At 46.4% G+C, this 18,321-nt stretch overlaps 1 protein-coding gene across 20 annotated transcripts in view; it reads left to right on the forward strand.

Moving 5' to 3' along the window:
- ARPP21 (cAMP regulated phosphoprotein 21) overlaps positions 1-18,321 on the forward strand; it is a 142,099-nt gene that overhangs the window by 76,487 nt on the left and 47,291 nt on the right. For 14 of the 20 annotated variants that reach the window (XR_009448580.1, XM_059664211.1, XM_059664217.1 and 11 more), the window contains 5 exons: positions 105-337; positions 7,066-7,299; positions 15,322-15,503; positions 16,553-16,657; positions 17,723-17,983. Coding sequence is in view for 19 of the 20 variants with exons in the window: in XM_059664211.1 (XP_059520194.1) it covers positions 105-337; positions 7,066-7,299; positions 15,322-15,503; positions 16,553-16,657; positions 17,723-17,983 (1,015 nt within the window). In the remaining variant the exon portion in view is untranslated. Of the gene's footprint in view, positions 1-104; positions 338-7,065; positions 7,300-15,321; positions 15,504-16,552; positions 16,658-17,722; positions 17,984-18,321 lie in introns of those variants that run through there. The other 6 variants (XM_059664223.1, XM_059664220.1, XM_059664226.1 and 3 more) reach the window with 3 other exon arrangements.

An 18,321-nucleotide genomic window follows, 5' to 3' on the forward strand; every position in this document is an offset into this window, starting at 1 on the left:
GTCTCGTGTAGACGACTCTTCGGAGAAAGGTCCCACCCTGTGCCCACGACTGCGCCTGGGATGTAACACTGTCCCCGTGCCTTTTTCTGACGGCCGTGCTCCAGGGGCAACCGAGATGGCTCGGGGAGAACGTCGGGGAGTCGGCAGAGCAGCTCGGAGAACGAACTCAAGTGGTGCGACCACCAAAGGGCCTGGAGCAGCACGGACTCCGAGAGCTCCAACCGCAATCTCAAGCCCGCCATGACCAAGACGGCGAGTTTTGGGGGCATCACGGTGCTGACCAGGGGTGACAGCACGTCCAGTACCAGGAGTACCGGGAAGCTGTCCAAAGCAGGTAGTTAGTACTGGAGGGGTTTAAGTCCCGTGGTGTTTTCTGAAGCCCACCCGAGCTGTAAAGGCGCCCTTCCCTCTGGCTCTGAGTCAACTAATGATGATATGAATCTGGGATCGATTGAGGTCAGAAGGTGCAATTTAAATCCCAGTACTGCCTCTGGCTAGCTGGGTGTGAAAGTCCAATTATTAACCTCTCTAATCTCTAGTTTCCTCATCTATAACATGTAGGTTATAATAGAATATTACTCGAACCCCCCCCCCCCCCAATAGACTATTTTAACTTCCATTCCAATGATTGCCCTAAAAATGGTTACCAAGGCACGTGCACCGGGCAATTGTTCTGTGAAGGTTAGCTTTTTAGAAATCTAATATTATGAGTTATTCCATAAAGCTACATTATAGCGATTTTGGTATTAGTAGTTTCCATTCCTGTTTTGGTATGGTGTTAGTATCATCCTCGGCAAGCTAGTTAACCCATGTGAGCCTCAGTTTTCTCATCAGAGAAATGGGAATAATAATAGCACCAATATTTCAAAGTAATTGCTAAAACCAAGAGTTAACATACCCAAAGCAATCCCTGGCAGGTTGTTAGGCCTCAATAGGCACCAGTTTCTGTTTATTTTGCTTATTCCCATGCAATGTTTCCATCCTTGCTTTGCCGATAAGGAGAGTGTTCCTCAAAGATTTAGAGTTTCCACGTAGCCAGGTCCATGCATCTGGGTTTTATTGTTTGTTTTGGTTTTTGGTGGTGTTTTTTTCTTCTTCTAAGTGAATAGTGATCTTTTGAGTTTGGTAGTTCAAGTTTGCATGGGCAGGCTTTGGGAGTTCTTAATGATGAGAGACCTCAAACCATTAACTTGAAACAAATTTAAACTGATGGAAGCATCAACACCATGGGCTTCACGAGTCTGTAAAACATGCTCTTCCATTTTTAACTCTTCTTTTCCCCAAGAATCTCTCACCATCGTTTACAAATTACTTTCAGATATTTATGATTTAAAAAACCTCATAAAGCCCTAACCGGTTTGGCTCAGTGGATAGAGCATCAGCCTGCAGACTGAAGGGTCCCAGGTTCGATTCCGGTCAAGGGCACGTACCTTGGTTGCGGGCACATCCCCAGTAGAGGGTGTGCAGGAGGCAGCTGATCGATGTTTCTAACTCTCTATTCCTTTCCCTTCCTCTCTATAAAAAAAATCAATAAAATATATTTTTAAAAAACCTCATAAAATCGCAGGAAGGTAACAGATGACCCTTCAGTAGCACTCCATGAACTTAAGTTTTTATTTGTATTTATTTATTATTTTTATTGAATTTACTGGCGTGACATTGGTGAGTAAAATTGTATAGGTTTCAGGTGTACAATTCTATAACACATCACCTGTATATTGTATTGGTGTTCATCACCCCCAAGTCAGGTCTCTTTCCATCACCATTTTAGTTTAGTATGTACTGTCGTTGTTTTGGTTTGGTTTGGGTTTTACTTCAGAAGTGGGGAGGCCCTGACTCTCAGATAGGGTGGGGGTAAGTACTGGGATTCCCTAGCAGGCCCTGGGTCTCAGGGTGCACGGGGGGTGCATTCAGGGCCTGGGGTCGCAGGTGAGTGGCAGGCCAGAGACAGGAGGAGAATGGTGAATGGGCAACACCAGCCAGCGTTTAGACATGGGCTGCCCTAGGCTGTGAGTACTTCCCAACCAAGCATCACACTCACTCTAGGGGGTGTTCCATGAAATCCAGGCTCATTATGCTAATGGTTTAACATAATTATGTTGTTGACAAATGCCTCCTGAGAAATTATCTCGTGTTTTCCTACATAGGCAGAAAATTAATAGCATTTAGTCATAGTCACTCCTTTAAATGTACATATCTTGCTTCTTGGAACCATTCAGGTGAGCTCACCCTGCCTTCTGTCGTTTTTATTCACCAATTGGAGAATTCTTGATTTCTAACTCTAATTAATTGCTCTTGGTATATCCCACTATTGCAGCAACTGAAGTCAAGAAAATCCACTGTGGTGCACTTAAGCACTTGTAAACTAAGAAAGGTTTAATAGTTTTACATCTTCTTAAAAGGCAGAAACCAAGTACCTTAAATGGCGCACTTGAAAATTCCAGTACACCTAAAGAGCTCTTACGATTTTTAAATGAATCCGCATTCTCCATGCACCAACCCCCAATCCCTTCCAAAGCAAAGGTTTTGGGAAACATTTAAAACACCTCAAGAATGCTAAAATGCCATGTTCTCTGAAGAATGGTCAGAAATTGTAAGTGCTTCAGACATTTTCTAATCTAAGTGTCTCCACTTGAAAGCTTGTCAAGGTGCAGGAATGGAAAGCAAAAAAAAAAAAAAAAAAAAAAAGTAAAATAATAATAATAAAGGCATCAAGATAGGCTGTCAAAACAAACTCACAGTTTCCCAAGCAGGTTTTTATGAAGCAAAGCTGTCAGTTCTACTGTCGTGAAACTTCAGAGCAGCACAAGTTTCCAATTTTTGACCTCACTGTGCACAGTGGGTTTGCAAACAGTCCTTCTGCCTCTTAGAAACCAAGTCTGGAGCAGTGACATGTCAGGTGCTCTTCTCCTCTGATTACATCGGTTGGAGTTTTGTATCCTATCTAATAAAAGAGAAAAATGGTAATTGGCGTACGAGCTACCCTTTTCATTGGCTAATCAGGGCTATATGCAAATTAACTGCCAACTATGATTGGCAGTTAACTGCCAACTAAGATTGGCAGTTAACTGCCAACAAGATGGCGGTTAATTTGCATATGTAGGCACAATGCAGGGAGGCGAAAGGGAAAGCAGGAAGAAGCCCCCTGCCACTGACAGTGATCAGAAACCCAGGGGGGAGCTAAGAGCTGGGGGGCAGGGCAAAGGCGGCCCTGGGGCCGCCTTTGCCCTGCCCCCCAGCCATAATCGGAGAATCAGGTGTCTTTTCCGCCCTGGCCAGTGATAGCAGGAAGTAGGGGTGGAGCCAGCGATGGGAGCTGGGCACGGTCGAAGCTGGCAGTCCCGGGAGCTAGGGGTCCCTTGCCTGGGCCTAAAGCGGAGCCCACGATTGCGGGGCCGCTGCAGCTGCGGGTCCCCGCTGCCTGGGCCAGATGCCTCAGCCGGGCGGAGCCTGCAACCGCGGGGAGCTGGGGGTCCCCTGCCCAGGCCTGACACCTCTGCCGGAGGCCTCAGGCCTGGTCAAGGGGCCGATCCGGTGATTGGTGATCGGAGGGTGATGAGGGTCAACTCCTCTGGCCGAGGCATCAGGCCTGGGCGGGGGGCGGAGCTGGGGATTGGGGGGATATGATGGTCCCCTTGCCCAGGCCTGAAGCCTGGGTCAGAGGCGTCAGGCTTGGGCGGGGGGTGGAGCAAGCAATCAGAGGGAGATGGGGGTCCCCTGCCCAGGCATGATTCCTGGGCCAGAGGCCTCAGGCCTGAGCGGGGGCCAGAGCCAGTGATCAGGGGGATATGGGGGTCCCCTGTCCAAGCCTGACACCTCTGGCGGAGGTGTCATGCCTGGGCAAGGGGCCGATCAGGCGATCGGAGGGTGATGGGGGTCTACGCCTCTGGCTGAGGCATCAGGCCTGGGCAAGGAGCCGATCCTGCAATTGGAGGGTGATGGGGGTCAACGCCTGAGGGCTCCCAGTATGTTAGAGGGGGCAGGCTGGGCTGAGGGACACTCCCCCCCACACACACACCCAGTGCACGAATTTCGTGCACCAGGCCCCTAGTAGATAATAATAGGACATTTTCCAAGTGGGAAACATGTTTTCCTACATTTGGGAGAAAACACAGCACTGAAGTCTGAACATACAAGCACAGTCTCTGGGGCCTGGGCTGCCCTTTCCCTGTTGCATCCCCCGCACGGAGCACGTGGCCACCTAACAGATGTCCAGCACACACCCTTGCAGGTGAATGACATCACTATGTCATTACATCCTCCTTGTGATGAGAATTTGAATGGTGCTTGTGCTGCAGCCTCAGCAGTTTCCTGGCAGTGGTGATGTGGTTGAAAAATAGGAGTATGACCCTTGTTTCTCTCCACTGTTTCTCTATCATCCCTCCCTCTTGACCTCCACAGTAGGGGTTCTCACCTTTAGCTGCATCAGTGTCATGTGAAGGATTTCTTAAGCACAGATTGCTTGTTCAGAAACCATGCCTGGAGAACAACTGTTCTAGAGAAATAGATAGCCTTCTGTTTTGTTTTAATTATTGTACATGGCCTGGCATTTTGTTTTCTGGACGCAAGGCCATTCTTGTTGCCCCTTTCCTAGTCTACACTCTAGAGTATTTTTAAAATTCTTTATTGTTGAAAGTTATAGTATTTTTGAAGCCAATGCAACACACTTCCTCTTGCTGCCACTCTTCTTCTGCATGTTTATTTTCATCATTACACTAATGCATCCTAGATATTTTCTTTTGCCCTGTAATACTGAATTTTGACCCCTGGATCTGGAAACATTTTTTTGAATTCAGAAAAAGAATACTTATGTTTCAGGGTTCTTAAAAAAAAGAAAATTGCATCAGATGAGTTAAACAGGCAAGGAAGACTTTATCTCATAATTATTGCAATAGGAGTTAAGACTATAACAATAGGGGAGAGAGATGAAACTCCACCCTGCTGAAACAAAGGGCCAGAAAGCATTAGTCAGCTGGTGGAAAAGTGCTGGATGACTTTAGAGAGGTGATTGGTCAATGTGATTGCACCATCTGTGTTTGCTACTTGGTGTTTATCAAAGTCAGGTTCTTACCCTCCCACAGAAGCTGACAGACAAGGGCACTATTCTTCTTGATCTCATTTCAAAGGGATGGCTCCCAAGTCCTCCCTAGCTCACACCTCAAATCAGAGTTCTGACATGCCTCATTGGCTCCAGCTCTTTCTCACGGTGTATCCCCTCCGCCCAGACATAGGCATGATCATTTTTATATGACCTTACATGTTGGGGGTCAGAAGTTTTATTGTATGATTACTGTTGTTGTTGTTGAGTCTTTACGATTGTCAAACTTGGACTGCAACATCAGATCATACATGGCAAGTCCTCAAACTCTGGGGCTGTGATTTCTGGGTCATAATATCAGTGAGGTGGTCTCAGAATTACTCCTAGCATTTTCAAAATTCTCTGTAGATCCTTTATTTCCCCCCTCATGCTATTCAGAAGTACATTAGTATTTTAAACTGGTTAGTTGGGGCATCCTGAATTAATCTGAAACTTTATTAATATTAAGAACCAAGTCATGGAAAAAGAGAAAATTCCCAACTGAGAACATCTGTGGTAGTCCATGGTATACTCATATGCATGCTTTTAGGAGGCAGTTGGGTCCTGGTTAAATCTATATTAGTCCACCAAGAATAAATCCTAGCTCTGTCATTTCCTAGCTCCGTGAGTCCACTTGAGTTACCTAACTTCAATTTCCCTATCCATATAGGCAGTAATAGTACTTATTATTAAGGTTTATCCAGATGCTCACACATACTGAATGCTCAAGGAAAGTCACCATCCTCCTCCTCAGAAACCAGCACTCTCCACTGGCCCCTCTTCCCCGCAGTGGCCTGCTGTATTCCTATCCCTTATTTTCAAAGAATCCCAGTTTAGTTTAAGGGTACATTTTAGAATCTTGAAAACAAGGTGAATATATGTGTTGTATATGTTAACCTTTAATGCCATAGAAGAATGCATTTTTTTTCATGTCCAAAGTCAATAGTGTGTGCTAATAATTTAAAAATGGTATTGTACGGCATTCTTGCAATCTATGGTAGCACCCAAATCAGTTATTGGCTTAAATTCACAGATATTTAAATATTGCTTGGTGTGTTTTCTCTTGGAAGCTCTGGTTAATAATCTGGTTGATGCCCAGAACAGTCATGGTCAAGGTCCCCACAGCCGCTTGACTCTGGTTGCAGGGAAGGGCCCTATTGCCTAATGGGATGGATGTAGCAACTGTTTCTTTATCCCAGAGAAAGGAGAGGGAGATCATTATGGCTAGATTCCACCTTGGGAGCTTATGCACACTGACCTAGTCACCTACAGGTGAGAAAGCCACACCCCACACGCATGCCCAATGACTTAACTGTTCTGTGTCACTTAAAGAATGCTTCTGATTGTCATGAAGACCAAACCCACCTTGGTCCACCTGTTGGTTATATTAATAAGACTTCTGCAAACGTGTGAACTACAGTGCAGAGCTTAAGCACTCCCAATAGGAATGATCCACTTCTACTCACATCTGGGGGGAAAGATGATTCCCAGCTCTGTGCCTTCACATTTTAACTTTGCAGATGTTGAAACACCGGTATTTAAGAACCATCTGTATGATTAGCATATCACAGGACTCCTCCTTAAACTGGTCTCTTGAAGCTCTATTTCAGTCATTTTCTTCTCATAACTCCAGTAAGACGTTCCCATGGCTTTAATTACTCAGGGTGATGGGAGTTCTCAGGCACTGAGTTCCGAGCTTTAGGGTACCATTTACCAGCCAATCACCCTAAGGGCATGTGCGAAGGCTAAGAGAGTGTTCATTCTTAATCTCGTTTTTAAGGAAATTGACACATCTGAAAACGGTGTAGCAGATATCTCAATAAAATATGAGCCCAAAATGTGGGAGGGGCATTCGTTACTCCTGCCCTGCAGCACTCACCTCGAACTCTTGAATGATAGATTATTTAAAGTAGCATTTAGACCCAGAGTTGTGGTTTTTGTCCTCTTCTCTTTGGTGAATGACGTGTCGCTTTGTATCTCTGTGGTAGGTTCTGAGTCCTCCAGCAGTGCCGGCTCCTCGGGATCCCTGTCCCGCACCCACCCGCCTCTCCAGAGCACACCCCTGGTCCCGGGCGTGGCGGCCACTTCTCCTGGCTGCGTGCCCTACCCGGAGAATGGGATGGGGGGCCAGGTCGGTCCAGGCAGCACCAGCTACATCCTCCTTCCACTGGAAGCTGCAACAGGCATCCCACCCGGAAGCATCCTTCTGAATCCGCACACAGGTTCGTGTATCATTTCCTCCGCTTTGGCAGGGACTCGAGACCAGAAGCTTGTTCTCGTGCTCAGTCTTGGGATTTTCCTAGCCAGTTATTTGAAAACGAGAGGTCCGATGCACGAATTTCATGCAAGGGGCTTAGCCCCCACCCGCCGCGGCTTTGTCCGGAAGGTCATAGGGAAGGACGTCTGGTCTAATTAGCATATTACCCTTTCATTATTATAGATTCTTGAGCAGGAGAGCTTGGTGCATGTACTTCTAGGGAGAGTCTTGGCTTGGGATCTGTTGCTACAACCTACATCTCCGTACTGCTATCAGTATTGATATAGGTATATAGGCATAGATGCTTCCCAGAAATGCCCCCTGTTCTCTGTCCGCTCATCACTGACCACGGTGTTTCTCATGTCTTCCCAGGAACTAAGATCTGAGATCAGTGAGTGGAGAGCTGGGATACACTAATTAAAACTTGGTGTTTCTCAGAATAAATCTATGCATTGCCTGTTATGATGTTAAAAGTGTCAAAATATTTCATGAACATGAGACATTAATTGGGACGCAGAGTGGATTCTTAACTGTAGCAGATATTCCTGGCCTTGCCACTTCCCCCAGTTCCTACTGGAGAATAAGGCACATCAGCGGCGAAGAGGGCACAGAGAGCAGATTCTTGTGTATTTTAGAGATTTAAGGCCTAGACTGGTTTTGGTAGAGTGTGGAAAAGTGGCAACTTCCTGATTATGGTTTCTTCAAAGGTAAAAGGCTATTGGCTCTTAGTTTTCTCATTTCTCTAGCATTTGGTTAACTTCCATAGACCCAGAGCGTTTGCTTTATGAGGGAGACTTCCCACGCTGGATAATGTTGCCCGTGCCTCCAAGGTATTTGGCAATATCTGCAGACGTTCTGATTATCATCCCGGGGAGGAGGGGGCTGCTACTGGCCAGAGGTAGAGGCCAGAGGTGCTACTAAACATCCTACAAGGCACACAGGTCAGCTCCTCACCGCACAGGAGTGCGCAGCCCCAAAATGTCAGCGGTGCAGTGGATGAGAGAGCCTGGGTTGGAAGGTTTGACCTTGACTCGTCACTTCCTCAGAAGGCTTTCTAGCGATTGAATTGTCTCAAAATATATCGGAGGTTTGGTTGAGGTTATTGCAGTGCACTTCTTCGATGTGCTAAACTTGAAAATGCAAAACCGGATGTGACGCTCATAAAAATGATCCGACTCCGTCTTCTGACATATAGAGTGCTATCAGCAATTAGGAAATTCAGAGAAACATGAGAATGATAGTAAAAGAGCTACTTGAATAATTGCCACAGTTTCATGAAAACATCTGGCACATTCCCAAGGCCTGGTGTTTGAGACGTTTTGAAAATGCCATCAGCTTTAGGGAAAAAGAAGGCATAATCATTTTATTGAAAACCATTTGAAAGCTTTCTGATTAGATACTTCTAAGGAGAATATTAGATTGCCTTTATCTTATTTGGATCATCGTAAGCACTATAAAATAAATTAAAAGAAAACCAGCATTCTATTCACTACTCTGGGTTCTGATTGAAGTATGATCTGACTCTGTTGGCTTAAATTCTTTCTCTTTTAATTGAGATGGTGGGCTTGCAGACAAGAGCACAAAACTAAGCATTCGTTTTGAGTTGTTTCATTTTCAGCCAAATTGCAGAGTGTTTCACAAAAGCACAACAGAGTATTTTTCGGGTAGAATGCGAGAATATTACTTGTAATGACAGTGTGGCTGTGCATGCGTATGTGTATATTATCATCTGTAATCTTGTTTACAGCAAAGGAAAGCAAGCTCTTTCTGGTGCCAAGCCCCAATTCTTATTCATGGGACGGAGTCATTTAGAGCTGTTGTCACAATCTCTCCTTTCAGAATGGATCCTCACTAAGGGACAGGATCTAATCAAGCCGTTGAACGGCTTTGCCATCCACACTTCTCTGATCTGACAAATGCTAGACCAGCAGTTCTCAACCTGTGGGTCGCGACCCCTTTGGCGGTCGAACGACCCTTTCACAGGGGTCGCCTAAGACCATCCTGCATATCAGATATTTACATTACGATTCCTAACAGTAGCAACATTACAGTTATGAAGTAGCAATGAAAATAATTTTATGGTTGGGTCACAACATGAGGAACTGTATTTAAAGAGCCAGAAGGTTGAGAACCACTGTGCTAGACCTTAAAATATCTCTAGACAAGGAGGAGAATGTACTAATACATTGTATACTATGGTTGAGTGGTGAGATGTAAGGTGGATTATGATGTTTCTTCCTTTACAGAATGTTTTTGTAAATTGAAAATATGTGCATAATTGTATGTATGTGTGTGTGTGTGTGTGTTGTATGTATATGTTCATGACTGTCTGTGTCTCTACCTGTCTAACCTCTTATAGGCCTCTACTATTGAAACTGGAAATCTTCCGCTTTGGGCTGGAACTCCCCTTTCTCTGTCATTTCTGTGAATGAAATCCACACTTCTCATCCTCTGCCAAATACATAGTAGACGTTCCTGGCTGTTAGGAACCAACAGGATATAAGTACTTTGCTTCTTATGTCCATTTTTCTGGGGTTCATTTCCTTGTTACCAGCACATTTATATGCTCCAGTGGAAAGGGACCATATTTGGCTATTTTTTACTTCCCTAGATTGGATAACAAATTAGTCTTATGCACTGTGCTTAGGCATAGGTGGTCAATAATTACATATAATTGAAATATTATCAACTACCCTTTATACACACATACACACACACACACACACACACACACACACACACACAGTGGCCAGATTATTATGACCAGCCAGATTATTATGACCACCCCATCAGTTCTTCATTGACACTTCCAAAAATACTGAATATTGAAAACTTCCTAAGCAAATACTCTCAAGGTTTTATTATTATTATTTGCATAACTAATTCACTTCATTGTACTGATGGGGTGGTCATAATAATCTGGCTGGTCATAATAATCTGGCCACTCAGTGTATATGTGTATATATATAAAGATGTACACATATATACATATATACACATCGATATTGAGGTGGCTAGGGGGCAGTTTTCCATCTAATGTCTTATATTTGAGAATGTGGCTCACGTATGACATTAGGATTGATGAAATATCTGTTTTAAGCAGGAGTAAGACAAGCAATGATTTGAAAATACGAAGTGCCTGCCAGCCGTCGTCTAAATGAAACCAAAACGAAGCTTCCTTTGTCGGCACAATTGACTCGGCTCTTGCTAAGCACTAACTATTTGGCTCTCGGCGTCCCCCAGGTACAGCCACAAGTTGTCGTCTTGTCTGGTCCTGGAGTTGGCGCTCAGGACAGCCTGTTCTTCCTTTGCGTTTCCGGCATCTGGAGGCTCTGTTTCAAAGTTACCTCTCCGTTGGGTCTTCGTGTTTGCAAGGCAAGCCTGTTCTGAGCCTTGACTTTGATCTTTCTTGGACTCAGCCTCCTTTCAGAAATTTCTAGCAGAAACTCAACTTTGTTTGGCTATTTTCTTTCAACTCAGTGCTATCCAGAGATGCCAGTCGCCGCTGGCATCCCCCAAGTACGTGTCAATCCCAGGATAGGTTTCATTCCACTTTGCTTTGCCTTCATCTGTGCGGGTGCATGAGGTGTGACGTGAGGGCTGCCTTCAGGGACCTCACTTTGAACAGCCCCGTCATCCCGATGGGCCTCCGTGACCCTCTCCTTTCTTTCTATTTCACAAGACTTCTAGCATCTGTTCTCCCAAACTGCTCCCACCTTTGTCTTAAATGCCCTGTGAAGTTTCTGTGTGCTACTATTCAAGCATATCTTTGCAAGATCTGGCTGAATCCTTGCCTATCCATAATCACCAGCTCCCTTATAATCTGACTAGAGGCCCGGTGCATGAAATTCATGCAAGGGGCTTGGCCCTAGCAGCCCCAGCTTCGTCCGGAAAGTAGTCTGGAAGGACGTCCGGTCCAATTAGCGTGTTACGCTTTTGTTATTATAGATTGATCACCTTCTAAACCCTAGGAAAGGAAAATCTTTCTCTCACCCCCTTTCTTCCTTTGAAAATAAACACCCTTCTGCCAAGTACATGGCTGTGACCGCCTTGGTGTTAAGAACCAAGAGCACGTGACTACTTTGCTTCTTGTGTCAGTTGCCCATGGGTTCATTTTCTTGATACCGGCATATTTATAAGCTCTTTCTGGGGACGAGGGGTCATACTTTGTTGTGTTTTTATTTTTGGTTTTGCATCCTGGAATGGATAACAAAGTCTTAGTCACTGTGCAGGGCTCAATAAGTATATATTAGTAAAATAATATCTATTACACATTATTCATGTTGCTGAGGAGAGGGGAGACATGTTTCGCCTGATGTCATGTATCAGAGAGGGATGAGCACTCTCCACGGAACCTTTCCTCAGCCCTGGCACAGCGCACAGCACGGGCTCACTCTGTGACTGCACTCTCTGTACTTGTGCCAGCACACGTGCCAGGGCCTGCTGGGCATGCCAGTGCAGGTCCTGACATGAAGACCTCTTCTGAGCTGGATAGTCCTGGGGTCGGCTAGTTTTTCTGTCCCCTTTGGACTTCAGCTGTCGTTCAAACTAACTGCTTGTATTCAGGGGTCACGGCACCTGGATGGTGGAAATGGTAGAACACAGAGAGGTGATCATTGCCCAACTTGAACACCAAGCGTCACCCATCCTTGCTCTCTTAGGAAATCATTTGTTCTCTTTCCTGGCATCCACCTCGCCTCTTTCATTTTCCTCCGTTATTTTTACCTCTCCTCAAATCAATCTTTTATACTTTCTTCTCCTTCCAGAAGAAGGTGCCACTACTCTCTACCCAAGTTGATTCTTAGTTCTTTTCCTATGTAACTATTTAGAAACATTTCTTTCTTCTGGTCCACAGCATATTGATAATATTTCAAACAGGGGATCTAAACTGTATCCAAAAGAACATCTGACTATCTGCAGTTATGTTATTCACCCTAATTATGCTCAGCTTTTCACACTTCCCTGGGATGTTGAAAGTCATATAGAATAGAATAGATTCTTTCTTTTAGTTTGTCATTGTTTGTATGTTTTTGTATTTTTGTAAGCACTATATAGACTAATTTTAAAATGGTTTCATATAAAGTTGCTGTGAAGATTTTTTTAAATATTAGGCACCTAAATTTTTCCTCATTTAAAGATACAAAAAATGGGGTGGAGGTGGGGGCTCTAAGGATTTGAACACTAAATGGCCTAAATAGAATTTTTTCTTTGGAAATTAAGCTATTTTTCATCTTTTCCAAAATTGCTGGTTTGTGGGGAGAAAAATGGGTTGCAGATTTAAAATCCAGAAGAAAGCTATTTTTTAAAAGAGATAAAATTAATGACAGTGACAGGAAAACAAGTATCCATAAAGAACAATAGAAAAAAGTGCCACTCAATTTAGCGATTGTTCCGTGAATATAATTCTGGTACATTTGCTTCCATCATAGCATGTGTGATTGGTTATGAAACTGTTATCAGTTCTGGCAGGTTATGTTCATGGAAATGCAGCATTTAAAGTTGCTTGTTATACACACACAGACACACACACACACACACACACACACATACATCTGGGCTGAAATTTCCTGGTAATGATGGGGAATGCTAAGCTCCCATACGGTTCCTAACTGAGCTGAAGTCAAATCCATTGTTCTTTGCCTGTGAGAACTTGGTTTGATTTCACTACAACACCAGCATTTGCCTCGCCAACCTATCCCAGTTTCCTTTCTTATGTCATTTACAGAGTGCACAGATGATGGGCATGACCTGCACACATCTGACGTGTGGCCTTAGCAAATATTTGCACATGTGAACACCTGCGTAAGCATCACCTGGCGTAAGACATAGAGCATGTCTCGTCTCCCAGGAGCGTCCCTCGTGGTCCCTTAGAGACACCACTATTCTGAGTTCCATTGTGTTGGCAAGTGATGCCTGATCTTGAATGAAATGGAACTGGAATTATACAGTCGCTGCCCTTTGGGGACTGGTTTCTTCCACTTAGCAAACATCATCTAATTAACATCATTTGAGAACAGTTGGTTCTTTGTTGTTAAGCAGCATACAGCTGTTTTTCACTAGACTATCATTTCCTTTGGGTCAGGTTTTATATTTCCCTCCCTGTTCTTTTTTTGGTGGTTGCCGCTGCTAATTTTCCTCACCTTGCTGGTGATCTTTGGTGGTTCTTCACATACGTTACAAAAGCACAAGGCTGGTTTCCTCAGCCATCACATGCCTCTTCCCTGGATCAGATGCTCGTGCAAGCCCTGCACACTGAACAGTGCAAGGAGAGGCCGGAGACACATGCTTGGGAAGAACTCAGCAAGCCGCCTCTGCCTCTGCCAGGCGGGCAGGGAGGGGTAAGCCTCCTCGGAGACACCAGCCTCCTGCTGGGAGTCCTCCTCCTCCCAGGCATTTCGCTCCGATTCCTAGAGAATGTTTTTGGAGCTTTAACTTGGGGACACACATACCCACTGCTTTCCCAGAGGGCAGCGGGGGTTATGGAAAAGGGGAGGAAGGACACACACAGTGTGCCAATTCATTGCCCCGTATTCGGATCCTCCTCATACTTTATCTGCCAGTCCTGGGTGTGATTTCATCTTGAAACATGGCCCCCACCTCTCGTGCATGGCTTGTTACTTTCCAGTGGTGGGTGATTTTTCCCATGGTACCTCAGTGTCCCAGCTACTCTTTATGTAGACGCAGCTGGTGGACTTCAGCCATTGGGTGTGATGCGGGGTGAATGGGCTGTGGAGTCACACTGACCATGAGCCTTTCCCGGTTCTCTCTCTTACTGTTTTTGTAGTTGTTTGTTTTTCGGTAAGTTGCTCACTCCCTCTGAGCCCTTACTTCTTTGTCTCCAGTCAGGTGAGATCGCATATCTGTGAGTTGTTGGAAGAGCTGAGGTCATGCATATCAGGTGCCTGTCACTGCACCTGCCACATTGGAAACCTATTGGTCCTGCCTTTTACCTCCTCCCTCCCCCTTCTCTTTCGTTTGCTGCCCTTGACTCTCTTCCCTTCAGCTCCTAATTCCTATCATCTTTCTGCAGGGCTTGTATTTCCTTCCTCACAGAGTCAAGATGAGGCTCCAATACTACTGTTCTGTAAACTCTAAAACACTCCCCAGATACTCGCAATAAAAAAGTGAGCTATGCCTTTATTTCACCAGGCAAAATACCACATTTCCCTGTGCCATTAGAAGCTGATTCCATGATAAATTTATTATGCATGACCTTTAAAATCGAAACTCATGTAATGTACTCCCCCGTGCGTCTATTCAGGGAAGCATGTGGATGGATGTGGTATGTTCTGTTGAATATATGTTTGTGGAAATGACAATGATACTGAATAGGTGACAAGGCCAGGGGAAGCTAGACAAACGTATTGGTAAATAACGTGCAGGCGAACGTCGCTGGGCTGCATAAAAGGAAAGCAGCCCCTCTCGGTGGGCGTCGTCCCGCTGATGGCTGTGAGGTCAGGGCAGCAAACACAAAGCTTCCTGAGATGGCTTCTCCACTGGGGCCTCTGCACACAGCCGCACCAGCTTTGGCAAATCTCCCCGAAGGTGGTGGACTTACGTGCTGCTCCTGACCTTGCTCTGGCCTCACATTATTACCCAGGTTAAGCGTGTGGCTCAAAAACAGCCACGTCTTCCCATGGTGAAGGTGAGGGTGTCCTGGATTCCCACTGCCTCGCCTCTTTACCTGAGTCGCTTTTTTTTTTTTTAATTTCAGAGAAGGAGGGAGAGAAAGATAGAAGCATCAATGATGAGAGAGAATCATTGATCGGCTGCCTCCTGTACTCCACACACTGGGGATGGAGCCCACAACCCGGGCATGTGCCCTGACCGGGAATCGAACCGTGACCTCCTGGTTCATAGGTCGATGCTCAGCCACTGAGCTACGCCGCCTGGGCAGGTGGCTGGTTAGCATGTATCAGAGTGGTTCTTTCTGGCAAAGGAGAGCTGAGCGCCCACCTGGACTGAGCTCCGTCTGACTCCATTGCAGGCCAGCCCTTTGTGAATCCCGATGGAAGCCCCGCCATCTACAACCCCCCTGCCAGCCAGCAGCCCCTGCGAGGCGCCGTGGTGGGGCCGGCCCAGCAGCAGCCCCGGCAGCAGCCCTCTCCTCAGCCGCAGCAGCAGGTGCAGCCACCGCAGCCGCAGATGGCGGGCCCGCTGGTCCCTCAGGTGAGGAGCTGGTTGGAAGGCAGGGGGATGGGGTCCCAGACAGAGACTGCGGTCTTCAGAGCAGCGGTGCACCAGGAAGGGGGCGTACTCTCCATCGGTCTCACCTCCATCCTCTTCTAAGTAAAACCTCGCAGCCTGGAGTCCATGGCTGCAGGTCGACAGGATCTTCTCACCTGGATCCTTAAGTTTAGACAGAAATGATGCCCCATCCAATGACTTACCTGGGAAGGATATAGAACTAGGGAGAATGCATGATGAGTTTTTTCTTAGGTCCAGATGCTACTTTTATGTATCAGGGAGCCTTTATTGGGAACTGAACTTACATTCCCACCCAGGTCTTGGTATCATCTGGCTCACCCATTCCCAACACAGGACAAGCGTTCGTGCCTGCAGAGAGTCAGTATTACAATTTTAAATCAGTGGGAAAAATAGAAATCAGTTCATTCCAAGGCGGCCTGGCTGTTCACACAAGCCTTAGAGACGTAGAGCTGCCCCCCATTGCCTAGGGTGACACATGAAACCTGAAGTGTTCAGGTAGTTTGCTGGAGCAAACCTCCTTTTAAGTATTTATTTCCTTACTTCTCAGTCCCTGAAGGTGGTAGATTTATTTGGCAAATCTTCCTGAAGGTGGTAGATTTCTTTTATTGCAGCTTAAATTGCTCTGCTTACGTTTTTATCTGGCTTACCCAGATGGCTCAAAAACAGCAAAATCTTTGCATGGGGGAAGGTCCTGATATGCACTATTTTGGGGGCAATATTTTTAGACCCAGGGGATCTAACCAACAGCATGAAAATGTAGCAGCACCTTCTGCCAAGAATGTTCACGCTGAGCAGACGAGCCTCCCTCAAGGCTGCCTGCCTCTGCCCTGCATGGATCTCACTTTCCCAGGTGGCCGGCTCCCCTCTCTGGAGTGCGTGGAGCCAAGAGGACCTGTGTGGGGCGGGGGGGGGGGGGGGGAGGGGGGTGGTAAGCTTCAGATATGACAGCCTTTCATGGGACTTCAACCCCCATGCTTCCCTGTTGCCTGATCCACTTTTTCTTTCCACAGTCTGTCCAGGGGCTGCAGGCTTCCTCCCAGTCAGTGCAATATCCAGCCGTTTCTTTTCCTCCCCAGCATCTCCTGCCCGTGTCTCCAACGCAGCAGTTCTCCATGGTAGGACTTCTGTGTGTGTGACTTCTCTGCTAATGTTCTCTTGGTTTTACCATGTTCCTGTGTAGGGCTGGCTGATGCTGGGTGGGTGCCCTGGGCTATGACACACACACACACACACACACACACACACACACACACTCTCTCTCTCTCTCTCTCTCTCTCTCTCTCTCTCTCTCTCTCTCTCTCTCTCTCTCTCTCTCTGTGTGTGTGTGTGTGTGTGTGTGTGAATGTCTCATTCCATCTGTGTAACCTATCTTCAAAATCCTGGTTTTCTTTCTGTCTCCGGCCCCACGTTGAGTGCTTCTGCAATCTGGTACCTTTGTAAAGAGTTTATCAGCTGACAGGAATTGAATGCATTCAGAATCAGAAGTCAGAAACACAGAAACTTTTCAACTTGGTATGAGGGTTTGGAAATACCTAAAAGTCAGTGTGGAGATAGTAACCGTCATCACCCTAAGCTCCTGATACAGTTGTTCCTCTCACATCCCAATCCCCCAACTTCCACTTCACTTTCCCTCCAGGTACTAGGTCCTTCTGGACAATTTCAGTGAATATCACCACTAAATCTCAGGCCAGGCGAGTGTGCGAAGACTCCCTAATAAACAAATGGGGTCCCACCCAGCCTGTTGGTGGTGCCAGTCCTGGTTCCATCTTTGCAGCAGCCATGGGCGACCATGACCGACCATGACCATGGGTCCTTCCTCTCCCCAGAGACAGATCCTGTGGTTACTGCTGGGAAGACCAGCTGGCCCTTCAGGACAGAACACCAAGCCCTCCTTGTCTCAGCACCAACCTGAGGGGCCCAAGCCCTTAATGAAAAAAAAATAGTTTCCACGGAAAGAGGGAGATTTGGGTCAAATTGTTTGCCATCTTGTCCCTTGGGATGATTAAATCTGATTTCTCTTGGTATGTTCTCTTGTTCTGGACCCCAAATTCCTTTCTTTTATTTTTTTTTCAATGTGTACTGCCTGCTTCTCCCACAGGGACAAGCATGTGGCCTGTGTCTGCCTCTCCCATTCCTCAGCTGATCTTGCTGATTTACTCCTTAATTTCTGTGTCTTGCAGAGAGAAGACGTGGCCACACAGTTCGGTCAGATGAACCTGAGCCGGCAGTCCTCAGGAGAGACCCCCGAGCCCCCATCCGGCCCTGTCTACCCACCATCCCTCATGCCACAGCCTAACCAACAGCCCAGCTATGTCATTGCCTCCACGGGCCAACAGCTCCCCACTGGCGGGTTCTCAGGCTCTGGACCGTCCATCTCTCAGCAAGTCCTCCAGGCCCCTCCCTCCCCACAGGGATTTGTGCAACAGCCTCCACCTGCACAGGTGAGCATGCTTTTTCTCACCCCTGTGACCTGTATGTTGTTGACCTGTAGTCTACTTGGATCCCTATCTTTCCATGTAAAGTATCACCAGTTCCTTCTGGTCTAGACATGTATTCCCCAACTGCAGGACTTGGTCTGTCCTTGTGCAAAGTCTTGTGGCTCAAAAAAGAAGTTCAATGAAACTGACCCAAATGTCCATGATACAGTGGGAAACACCTGTTTTCCAGACCCCGCTGGTACAGAGGCCACCCGGAGCCAGTCCCTTCCCTGGGGCGTCCTGCTCACTGGCTTGCCTAGGAAGGGGAAGCCTTGGGCGAGAAGGAAGCCTGCTGGCGGGGG

This window comes from Myotis daubentonii, chromosome 14 (genome assembly GCF_963259705.1).
Source record: "Myotis daubentonii chromosome 14, mMyoDau2.1, whole genome shotgun sequence".
In the NCBI taxonomy this organism is placed as follows: domain Eukaryota; kingdom Metazoa; phylum Chordata; class Mammalia; order Chiroptera; family Vespertilionidae; genus Myotis; species Myotis daubentonii.